We start from the raw sequence: 12,368 nt of genomic DNA on the forward strand, positions 1-12,368 counted from the left end.
GCACCCAGGTACTGCATTTTGGACTCTTTTGTTGACTATGAGGGCTACTCCATTTCTTCTAAGGGATGCTTGCTCACATTAGTAGATATAATGGTCATCTGAGTTAAATTCACCTATTCACTTATTCATGTCTGACTCTTTGCAACTCCTTAAACTACAGCATGCCAGGCTTCCCTGTCCATCACCAACTCCTGGAGCTTACTCAAACTCATGTTCATTGAGTCGGTGATGCTATCCAACCATCTCATCCTCTGTCATCCCTTTTCCTCCTGCCTTTAATCTTTCCCAGCATCAGGATATTTTCTAAGGAGTCAGTTCTTCACATCAGGTGGCCAAAGTTTTGAAGTTTCAACTTCACCATCAGTCCTTCCAATGAATATTCAGGACTTATTTCTTTAGGATGGACTGGTTGGATCTCCGTGCAGTCCAAGGGGCTCTCAAAAGTCTTCTCCACCACAGTTCAAAAGCATCAGTTCTTCAGTGCTCAGCTTTCTTTATAGTCCAACTCTTACATCCTTACATGACTGATGGAAAAACTATAGCTTTGACTAGATGGCCCTTTGTTGACAAAGTAATGCCTCTGCTTCTTAATATGCTGTCTTGATTGGTCATAGCTTTTCTTCCAAGGAGCAAGCATCTTTTAATTTCATGGCTGTATTTACCATCTGCAGTGATTTTGGAACCTAAGAAAATAAAGTCTCTCATTGTTTCCCCACCTATTTGCCATGAAGATATGGGACCAGATGCCATGATCTTAGTTTTTTGAGTGTTGAATTGGTTGAATGTTGATATAATGGTCATCTGAGTTAAATTCGCTGATTCCAATCCATTTTAGTTCACTGATTCCTAAAATGTCGATGTTCACTCTTGCCTTCTCCTTTTTGAGCACTTTCAATTTACCTTAATTCATGAACCTAACATTCCAGGTTCCTATGCAATATTGTTCTCTTCCAACATCGGACTTTACTTCCATTATCAGTCATATCCACAACTGTGTCTTATTTTCACTTTGGCTCCATCTCTTCATTCTTTCTGGAGTTATTTCTATACTGATCTCCAGCAGCATATTGGGCACCTACTGACTTGGGGAGTTCATCTTTCAGTGTCCTATCTTTTTGCCTTTTCATACTGTTCATGGGGTTCTCAAGGCAAGAATACTGAAGTGGTCTGCCATTCCCTTCTCCAGTGGACCGTGTTTTGTCAGAACTCTCCACCATGACCCTTCCATCTTGGGTGGCCCTACACGGCATGACTCATAGTCTCATTGAGTTAGACAAGGCTGTGGTACATGTGATTAGATTGGCTAGTTTTCTGTGATTGTGGTTTTCAATCTGTCTGCCCTCTGATGAATAAGGATAAGGGGCTTATGGAAGCCTCCTGATGGGAGAGATAGACTGTATGGGAAACTGGGTCTTGTTCTGAAAGTGCTCAGTAAATATTTAATCCAGTTTTCTGCTGATGGGTGGGACTGTGTTCCATCCCCATTGTTTGGCCTGAGGCATGCTGACCCAGGCCTCCACTGGAGACTCCTGGACACTCACAGGCAAGTCCAGCTCAGTCTCTCCTCGGCACACTCCTCTTTTCTCCTGGGTCCTGGTGCAGACAAGGTTTTGTCTGCGCCCTCCAGGAGTCTGTTTCCCCAGTCCTGTGGAAGTTCTGTAATCTAATCCCACTGGCCTCCGAAGTCAAATTCCCTGGGGATTCTCAGTCCCTTTCCCAGATCCCCAGATTGGGAAATCTTCTGTGGGTCCTAGAACTTCTTAACAGTGTGAGAATTTCTTTGGTATAATTGTTCTGCAGTGTGTCGTTCCTCTGCTCAGTGGCTGTATGATGGGGCCAGTTATGACCTCCTCCAAGATGGCTTATGCCCCATGCTGGGTGACACAGGTCTGCTGCAGCCATGTACAGTACCGTGTTTGCTACCATATGTAAAACTGCAAATTCGATGACCAGTGCAAATTTGATTCATGCAGCAGGGCCTTCAAAGCCTGTGCTCTGGGACAGCACAGAAGGATAGGGGGATGGGTTTTTGGATAGGGTGGATGCATGTCTGTATCTGTGGCTGGTTCATGTTGATGTATGGAAAAGCCATCACAACGTTGCAAAATAATTATCCCCCAATTAACATAAATTAATTAAAAATAAATTTAAAAAGTGATAATAGCAGTAATATTCATTAGTGCTATTATAATGGTAAAAGTATAATGAAATATTCTTAGAACAGCTTGCACACTCAGCAAATACATTCATGTTGCCCTCGATGAGTGGTGAGCTTCCTGTTTCCCAGGCGTATTCAGGTAGAGTGGGGATGTGGTGCCCAGGATAGTGTATAGAGGATTCTGATGTTGGATTGGAGATTGGATTAGATTGTTTGGGGGTTTCCCTTGTAGCTCAGACAGTAAAGAATCTGCCTGTCAATGCAAGAGACCCAGGTTTGATCCCTGAGTCAGAAAGATTCCCTGGAGAAGGAAATGGCAACCCACTCCACTCTTCTTACCTGGAAAATTCCATGGGAAGAGGGCCCTGGTGGGCTACTGGCCATGGGGTTGCAGAGCTGACACGACTGAGCATGCACACATGATGATGATGATAGATGGTTTGGTCAAGTAAGTTTTGGTCACATATGAACTGACTTTAATTTGCATATATTTTGGTTTGCTCATTTGTCCCAACAAATATTTACTAACTGCCAGCTACGTACCAGGGCCAGGCTAAGTGCTAGAATGCCAACTGATAAAGGAGATAAGCTAAATCCTTGGTCTCTTAGAACTTGTGCTTCAAGGGGGCGAGGGGATGAGAAAATCAGATAGTGGTAAATGCTCTGCTTTTTTTTTTTTTTTTTTAAGTTTAAATTCCTGCAGACTTTATTAGAATCACATGGAGGACTGCTGCTCAAAAGCTTTTTCCCTTTAAGACCACCTTTAATCTCTAGAGTATACTTTGGCCAAGGCAGGGGAGGGTAAATGTCTACAGCCCAACAAATTTCTCATTAGCCCAACTTTCTCACCAGCTTATTTCCATTTTACAGCCACAGAAAACTTAAAGGAGTTATACGACACATTCATCTTCTCTTGAGGCCTAAGGCCTAGAACAGTCTATAGCAGTTACCACAGAAGGAGCACTTAAGGAATGTATTTATCAGGTTAGGAGTACGAGTTTCTCTGCCATGCATTTCTCAACATGCACTTCTGAGTAGTATTCTTCCATGTACAACAGGAGCAGGCTGGACAAGAATGAAACTCCAGAGTGTTGAATAGGCTAGTCTATTACATTCCACAGAAACTTCAAGGAATCACCCCCACCAACCTACCCAAGATCAAGTAATAGGCCATCTTCAATAGATTATTTGAACAAACGGTAATTAACGCACACTTCAACAGATTTATTTCTTTAAAGGAATGGATTTTGAAGAGAAAAAACATGGGGCAGAGAGGTATGGAATAGAAAATAAATACAAATGTAAGCTGTTTTACTAATTGCTTTATAACCACAAACTAGTACAGAGAATGCCCTGTACAAAACACAACAAAGGTTCAAAGATGGAGATGTTCCCTTAGGCAAGGCTGAAGACTTCAGTCTCTGGTATTTGGAATTTAGGCTGCAGTCCTTGTTTTTGGATGGATCACTGGGTGTGTGGCACAGTCCATGCTTTTAACCAGATTTGAACAGGAGAATGGCCACTTGGCCCAGGTAGAAGTAGATGAAGTGTTTGGTTTCATGTGTCACATAACTACCGAAGTTCCTCCCCACGATGCATTGCCAGGTGGGGTTGTACTTCTTGTCAAACTCCTTCTTGATATGGGCCGCAATGTCCTTCTCTATATTATACTTTTCCAATGCCTGAGTAGCACACTCCACCGAGTCCTGTTGCATCTCCTCCGACATATCGGCATTCTTGATTACGGCCTTTCGGTCACACATGGTTACTTCTCAGGAAGCGCGAGCCGCGCGAACAGAAGGCGGGAGAAGTCCTGCAGGGGACGAAGCTATGCTCTGCTTTAAATTAAAGGAGGAATAAGTAACAGAGTATGACGGGAAGGCCGCTGTGTGTGAAGCCCCTGAGATGATGGATTTGCTCCTTAAAGCCTAACTCAGTCTGCCTAATTCCATGAGCGCCTGTAGTACAGGGTACGGTCAGTGACACAGGCAAAGGCCACATAACACTGGGCTTTTGGATCAGAATAAAATGAGGATTTGTGAACAAAAGGAATGAACAGCCCCTGGACTGCAGGTAAATTTTGTGATTTCTCAGTTAATAATTCACAGCATTGCTGTAACTCAGCTCTCAAACCCAGATCTCTAAAAATTTGCGTGCTCTGCTGAGGTTCTATCTTTTTATCCTACACCAACTACATACTGGCATGGGAAAGTCAACCACAGACATTTTATGGATTTGGGGGCAAAAGATACCTTAAGTCCTGAAAGCATGTCTTCTTAAATAGTCACGTCACTCCTTGGTAATTTTTTCTTCACTATAACCACTGTTTTTCTCTCTTTGTTTTGTTTTTGCTTTCTGACTTTTGGCAAAGTAATTTTCCAAGAAGTATTTATCAAATAAAGGACTAATTTATAAATATTTGTTGTAATTTTATTCTTCTATCTTTGTATTTCTTTTTAAAGAAGGAAAGATTGCCAAATTCCAAACTTCATCAAATGCACACCTGTCTGAGCGCTAAATCTGAGTCATAATGAACAGGAAATAAGCCAAATAACCATATTCTTTTTGTCAGCAATCAAATACAATTTTATGCCATACATAGAAGTCAGTGAATGCATGGCCACATGTTTAATTATACTTTTCAAATGTCTTTGTTATGATGATATCATTGCCCAACCTTTACAGAGGATTTAGTACTAATAGAGGCCAGGCAGAGTCCTGCTCACTATATATATGCACGCAAAGTCGCTCATTCATACCCGACTCTTTGAGATCCTGTGAACTGTAGCCCACCAAGCTCCTCCGTCCATGGGATTCTCCAGGCAAGAATACTGGAGTGGTTGCCATTTCCTTCTCCAGGGGAGCTTCCTGATCCAGGGATCAAACCAATGTTTCGTATGCCTCCTGCATTGGCAGGTGGGTTCAATAACACCAGTACCACCTGGGAGACCTGTAGACAGATAGACAGATGGACAGACCGACACACACTATGTATCATTTGATATTTACAGTGGATCTATAAAGCAAATTCTATAGATTTGTTATGCTACACTATCTGTAAGGAAACTGAAGCTCAGGAAGCATTTATCAAGTTGACTAAGGTCCAAATCAAGGGCTTTGACCACGGATCCTACATTCTTGATTATTCTAAAAGCCACGATAACATAAGAAACTAGTGCGGAAACATTTACTTGAAGTCAGGAAGGTCATCTACTTACAGAGGGACCCCTCTATGATTTGGGGCAGATATGTAATAACATTTTCTCTGTCCTGAGATGAAGGTTAGCTGTGGGCATTGGAGAAAGATATGTTATGTGGAATATATTATTTAATCTCTTTGAATCTCAACTTTCTTGTTTGTAAAGTGGGGTTTAGAATATTTGCCATAGTGATTCGTGATGGACATTAAATGAGATGATGCAGAGTATACAGAGCAAAGAGTAGGTGTTCTATAAATATCAATTATCTGATTAAGTTCTTTATTTCCTTCCTGTCTCTCATGGAAATCTTGAAGATGAGAGGCATCTATTTGCAAATCATTTTATAATCCAGGGATGAAAGCTGATGCAGACATACAATGTTATAATCCTTTGATTTATTGTGGAGAAAAATGTCACATGCACTAAAGGTAAAGTAAGCAAGGCGATTCTTGCATGGTGATGGCAGCTCCTTGTACCCTATCCAAGTTCATGGTGTAAGTCAAGGACACAGGATTCAGAAGCCACGCTGCTGCCTTCTTTTCTAGTCACTTTCCTCCTATATCCCTCTGAAAAGATACTAATTTACTATTTGGTTTCTCTAAACTACACATCACCTTATTTTCCCTTTTTCCTCTAAATCATTTTACTGGACAACAAGCTACAAAGAAAGTCTGTGTACCACTGCCAAGTCTCGCTTTGGACGGTATCACCTGCTATGTTTCTGCTGAACTGAATCTGTGACAGGAACAGGAGGAAAATACCTAACGTTAAAGTCCTCATTGTTCATTCAGGGACTGTCGGCCAGAGAAAGCCCTGGGAGGTGGTATCCCCGGTAGACTGGGTACAGTGAGAAGGTGCTGGGTGCTGCCTGTGTTCTCTGGCACTTCTGCACTCACTTCAAAGGGAAATTTTGTTTGGTCTCTGTCCTGGCTTTCATCCCGTTCTTGCGGGTCACAGCCACGGCCGACCCTGGACACCTTCATACTGTGTGTGTGGACAGTGTGTTGTGACATCTTGACCTGGCTTAAAATATGAGAGCTGGAGGCTCTTTCTTCTAAGCATGGGGAAGCCAGGTATACTGGTGAGTACTGCATGGAATGAAAGCATGCCAGAAGCTGTTTTCAGGATTTCCTCAACATTAGGAGAATGAAGCTAGAGTTGAGAGCCTTGACACTATTTTTATATGTGATTTGAATTTTCTTTGTGAACTGTTGAATTTCTCTGTGAACTATCCAGAAAATGTCGGTATCACAATGCCCACTTGTAGAGCCCTTTGAAGAGCAAGGAGGGATCATTCCCCCTCTTCCTTAGCTCTGGTTTCCAGGGTTTACCAGGAATACGCATGAAGGGTGTGACCTGAGGTGTGTGCTAATTGTTCTGATTGCCATCCATCCCTCTGTTAAATGGTGCTAAAGTGGCATTTCGCAGGGAGACTGGCACAACTTTCAGAATTCTAAGTCCACAATGTTTTATTTCAGCTATTTGTTGTCATTGTTCATTTACTAAGTCATGCTGGACTCTGCGACCCCTTGGACTGCGGCGTGCCAGGCTCCTCTGTCCTTCACTATCTCACAAGTTTCCTCAATGTCATGTCCACTGAGTCTGTGATACAATCTAACCATCTCGTCCTCTGTCACCCACTTCTCGTCCTGCCTTCAATCCTTCCCAGCATCAGGGGTTTTTCCAATGAGTCGGCCCTTTCCATCAGGTAGTCAAAATATTGGAGCTTCATAGTCAGCATCAGTCCTTCCAATGAATATTCAGGGTTGATTTCCATTAGGACTTACTGGTTTGATCTCCGTGCTGTCCAAGGGACTCTCAAGAGTCTTCTCCAACACCACAGTTCAAAAGCATCAATTCTTTGGTGCTCAGCCTTCTTTATGGTCCAACTCTCACATCCATGCATGACTACTGGAAAATTATAACTTTGACTATATGGACTTTTGTCAGTAAAGTGATGTCTCTGTGTTTAATATGCTGTCTAGGTTGGTCACAGCTTCCTTCCAAGGAGCAGCCATCTTTTAATTTCATGGCTGCAGTCACCATCTGCAGTGATTTTGGAGCCCAGGAAAATAAAGTCTGCCACTGCCTCCAGTGTTTCTCCTTCTATTTGCCAAGAAATGATGGGACCGGATGCCATGATCTTAGATATACTAAGTTTCTGAAAGTTAAGATGTTGATATTCATCTGCCTAATGAAATTCCATCAGGATCCCAATGATAAGACAAAGGACAGGATCTAAAAAGTGCATTTTATGAAAATATTTTGAGAGTCATCTTTTGGTATCCAGGCATATGCATTATCCACTAAGAACAATTTTTGACTTGAGGGATAAAGACAAAATTTATTACAAATGTAGAGGTCAGGAAAGTGAAGATTTGTGCTCTAGAGGGAAAAAAAAAATGAAGAATCTATAGCCATAGTGGATTTGGATTGATTTGCAAAATAGTTGACCTAGGACTCTTTTAAGACTCTCAGCCTATATATTGTCTATTCCCCCTGAAACGTACCTCAGTCTCCACTGGCCCCACTTAGGTGAGGAGTTAAAAGATACTGAACCAAGCTCTTGGAACTGAGAGGCAGAGATCTGAAGTCACATGTCATCCTCAGGGTGCACCATCACCCTTCGTGACAGCCTTGTTTGTGGTGGCTGATTTTGTTTTTAAGTGAATACAGTAGGATTTGTTCTGTGGGGCACAGTTCTATGGGCTTTGCCAAATGCATAGCATCATATCTAGCCCCACAGCCACTGCACAGAATGCTCCCATTATCCAAAACATTCCTTTACGTTTCTCCTTTGTAGTCAAGCCTTCCCTCCACCACCAGCTCATGGCAACTAATAATCTGTTTTCCACCCTGTAGTTTTTCCCCCATTGATTCACATGTGGAGCAGGTTCACTCCAAGGATTTAATTTGGCTTCCCTGGTAGCTCACTTGGTAAAGAATCTGCCTGCAGTGCAGGAGAGCCGGATTGATCCCTGGGTCGGGAAGAGCCCCTGGGGAAGGGAATGGCAACCCACTCCATTATTCTTCCCATGGACAGAGGAGCCTGGCAGGCTACAGTCCACGGGGTCACAAAGAGTCAGACACGACTGAGCGACTAACACGCTTTCTCTAATCACTTATGATGCCGAGCAGCCTTCACGTGTGTCTTTGCCATCCTTACATCTTCTTCAGTGAAATGTCTGGTAAATATTTCACCCATTTTCTAATTGAATTGTTTTCTTACTGTTGGGTTTTGAAAATTCATTATGTATCCTGCATAAAAGTTCTGTAGGAGATCTGTTTGGCAGATATTTTCCCATAGTCAGTGACTTGTCTTTTCATGCTCTTAACTCTGCCTTCTGAAGAGCAAAAGAGCAAGACTTCTCAATTTTGGTGAAGTCCAGTTAATGAATTTTTAAAAAATTTTATGGACCATGATTTTGGCATCATATTTAAGAAAAATTTTCCCAACTCAGGGTCACACAGATTGTTCTGTGTGTGTGTATGTGTTTCTAAAAGTGTGTAGGGGTTGCAGTTGCCTGACCATGGCTTGAAAATCTGAAGCTCACTGTAAATGTTTGCTTTTGTGTGGTTGTTTGTACATGAAATGCTCCTAGAAAATTGAGGCTTGAAATTGCAACATTTAACGAGTGTTCCCCTTGCCTGTATTGCTACAAAATAAGCCATCCTAGGTCTCTGTGCTTTAAAGCATTTATTATTGTCCCTCACAGTTCTGCAGATTGACTCAGTGCAACGGGCCAGTTCCCACACAGATAACAGCCTGGAGTTGCCGTCAGATGGTGGTCAGAATAGGAGGCATCTCACAGACCCATCTCTCAGCTGCGACGAACGTCTCAGATGGCTCACAGGTTTTCCAACCCCAAGCCTTTGTGATATCACTTGGCAAAAAGAAAGCATTTTTCAAGTAGCTACTGTGACATATCTTGAAGGAGCCACCAAGTCAAAAGATTTATGTATTCTAAAGGATTACTTACTGCCTAGACTACCTGCTGCTTCTCAATTATTTCAGAAGTGTGGCTGGTGAGAATATATGAAGCCCCTCAGAGGAAATAAACACATAAAACCAACACACCTGAGCTGATATAGATTGAAAGACCCTCCACAGTACCCTCACCCATAGGAGTACTGTAACGTGTTTAAGACATCACGGAATATCAGATTTGTGTAGCAAGATGGCATTTCAAAAATGTCTTTTATAGAAAAGATTTGCCGTAAATATGCAAGACAATGTGATTTTAAAAATCCTAAGCAAAACCAGGTCTCCATAAGTTACCCTACCTACCTCCATGAGCTTGTTGTTATTTGGTTACTATGAAATGCAGTGGAAATTGAAAAGGGTTGCTCAGTTAGGATGAATTTATCAGTATCCTTTCTTTGTTTCTTTTGAATAGGGGAGAAATGTCATCACATGCAGTTTATGACAATAACCCAAGGGAAGAGGTGAGATGACATGTGAGTGTGAGCTTGCGAGGGAGCCGTGGGCCGGCACAGTGACCGATGGCCTACCCGCCCAGGTAAACACAGCTCAGCGTGGAGTGGGGTAGGACAGGGGAGCAGGTGAAAAGTCTCACTGAAGCAGAAGCCCAGTTCCTCTGCTCATCAGATTTGTGACCTAAGGGTTTTAAGCTATTTGAAAGCATATTAAAATATATGTATGATACTTGCCTTGGAGACTGGAGGGGTTAAAACAAGATTAAGCTTTGCAAGTGCTTAGCAGACTCTGGCACGTACTCAGTGGTGGTAAGCACTGGCTTCTGATTTTAGTAAGTTAAGGACGTTGTGACCTTTAATCTTTCCATCAGATCCCGTGCTAGGCTTCTCTTGTCACTCCCTTCTCTGCAGGGAAGGCACCAGTGCTCACAGATACAATTTCGGCTCATTGGGAAGGAGGACATTTCCTCTGACCCTCCTGCTCTTGGACATCGTGAGTCTGGTCAGAGCTGCGACGTCGGGCAACGTCTGTAGGGCTCTGTGATCTTGGGCAAATTATTTAACCCACCCCTGCCTCAGTTTTTTCATCCATAAAACAGGGATAGTGTTGTTGTGTTCAGTTGTGTTCAACTCTTCACAATCCCATGGACTTTAGCCCGTCAGGCCCCTCTGTCCATGGAATTTTACAGGCAAGAATCCTGGAACAGGTTGCCATTTCCTGCTCCAGGGAATCTTCCTGACCCAGAGATCGAACCCATGCTCCCTGCACCTCCTACATTGGCAGGTGGATTCTTTACCACTGATCCCACCTGGGAACCTACCATATAATGCAAATATGGGACTGAGATAAGATAACATATGCAAAGTGTCTAAAACAATGACTGGCATACAGAAAACACACTTTTTCATTATTATGTTTCTTTTAAAGGTGTTTTGGTGTGGACCGTTTTTAAAGTCTTTCTGAATTTGTCACAATGTTGCTTCTGGTTTACCTGTTGGTTTTTTGGCTGAGGCATGTGGGGTCTTAGCTCCCCAACCAGAGATCAGACCCATACCCACTGCGTTGGAAGGCAAAGTCTTAACCAGCAGACTGTGAGGGAAATCTATATTAGGTTTCAACAGCTATTATCAGAATAAAACATTATCATGAGGCGTGTAATTAATACCCTGACATTCTGGTTACCAGCCATTGGTCTTTTCCCTAACCATTCTTTCAGACAGTATTTATGTGTGGGCTCAGTCATGCCTGACTCTTTGTGACCCCATGGACTGTAGCCCACTAGGCTCCTCTGTCCCTGGAGTTTTCCAGGCAAGAATACTGGAGGGAGTTGCCATTCCCGACTCCAGAGGATCTTCCCAGCCCAGAGTTTGAACCCTCGTCTCTTGTGTCTCCTGTACTGGTAGGCGGGTCCTTAACCACTGTGCCACCTGGAAAGCCTCAGACAATATACCTGAGTGTAATAAGATGAAAAAAAATACTAATATGGTAAGAAGGGGCATTTGGTGTATCTCAGGAAAGATATTGCTCTAGTTGTATAGTTGTGTGCGTGTGTGTGTGTTTAAAGGCACATGGGTTGTTGGGTGAAATTTTGAGATGTTGGCCAACAGAACTCAAGCAATAAGCCTTATTAAAATATTATGGAGAGCATCTCCAAGAAGGGGAGAAGAGAGAGTTAAGAAGGGCCAAGGGGGAAGGGGAGAGTGAAGCATCGCCTGTTACAAGGTGTGTGAAGCTGCAGAGTGGAGGCTGGAGGCAAGTGGTTCTGAGAAGAAGCGTGTTCACGTGTTGTGTGTTTGCTTTACTAAAGAATTTCTCCTTTCCAGCAACCCCATCCCTGTTATGTGACAGTTTATTTCACTCACAAATACGCTGGACCCACAGCAGCTTCTGTGAGAGTGCATTAAGAAGGTGAATGCCTGCTGGGTGACAGGTTGTGGGCAGCAAATGACGTGTGCACAGAGAAAGGAATTCGAAACCAGGGGTCACTCTGCCTCGTTCCTTACTCAGCGCAAAGCTGTAGAGAAACACCGACTGTCTCCAATGCCCATACGTTATGGGCTGGCGGACTCGTGACCGTCTTAATGAGACCGTACCATCATGTCCCTGTGCCCAGCCTAGGACCTTGCACATGGAGAGTGAATGAATGAATGAGGTCACAGCTGATGTCTGGGTTACGTATGTCTCAGGCATTGCATATGTAAGTTGCATTTACAGCAAAGTATCCAGTCCCTGTTCAGAATGCTCTAGCTGCTCTCTGAAGCTGAGTGAGGATGTGTGTGTTGAACTAGACTATTTGAAATGTATTCATTTTAACCAAACATTATTTATTCATTGTAGTTCTTCTTTAATACTTACAATGTACTGTTCCCGGTAGACAGTGATGCCCTTGGGAAACTTTCGTGTTAGGCAGAGAAAACAGAATACTCACCTGTAACAAGCATAATCATTTCACATAGTGCTATGAAGAGTATAACAGAGGGTGTGAGGTTAGGGAGGGTCTTGACAAGGCAGTAAATAGGAAGCCCCTTAACAGAGGATTTGGGGGTTGAGAGGTGATGCTGAGAATTAGCTG

At 43.0% G+C, this 12,368-nt stretch overlaps 1 protein-coding gene across 1 annotated transcript; it reads right to left on the minus strand.

The window, feature by feature from the left end:
- Nucleotides 1–3,465: 3,465 nt before the first annotated feature.
- LOC133259930 (dynein light chain 1, cytoplasmic-like) lies at nt 3,466–3,943 on the minus strand. The gene has a single exon (XM_061438014.1). The coding sequence runs from the start codon at nt 3,919–3,921 to the stop codon at nt 3,652–3,654; it is 270 nt and encodes an 89-aa protein (XP_061293998.1). The 5' UTR covers nt 3,922–3,943; the 3' UTR covers nt 3,466–3,651.
- Nucleotides 3,944–12,368: the final 8,425 nt, after the last annotated feature.

This window comes from Bos javanicus, chromosome 13 (assembly GCF_032452875.1).
Source record: "Bos javanicus breed banteng chromosome 13, ARS-OSU_banteng_1.0, whole genome shotgun sequence".
NCBI classification, from domain to species: domain Eukaryota; kingdom Metazoa; phylum Chordata; class Mammalia; order Artiodactyla; family Bovidae; genus Bos; species Bos javanicus.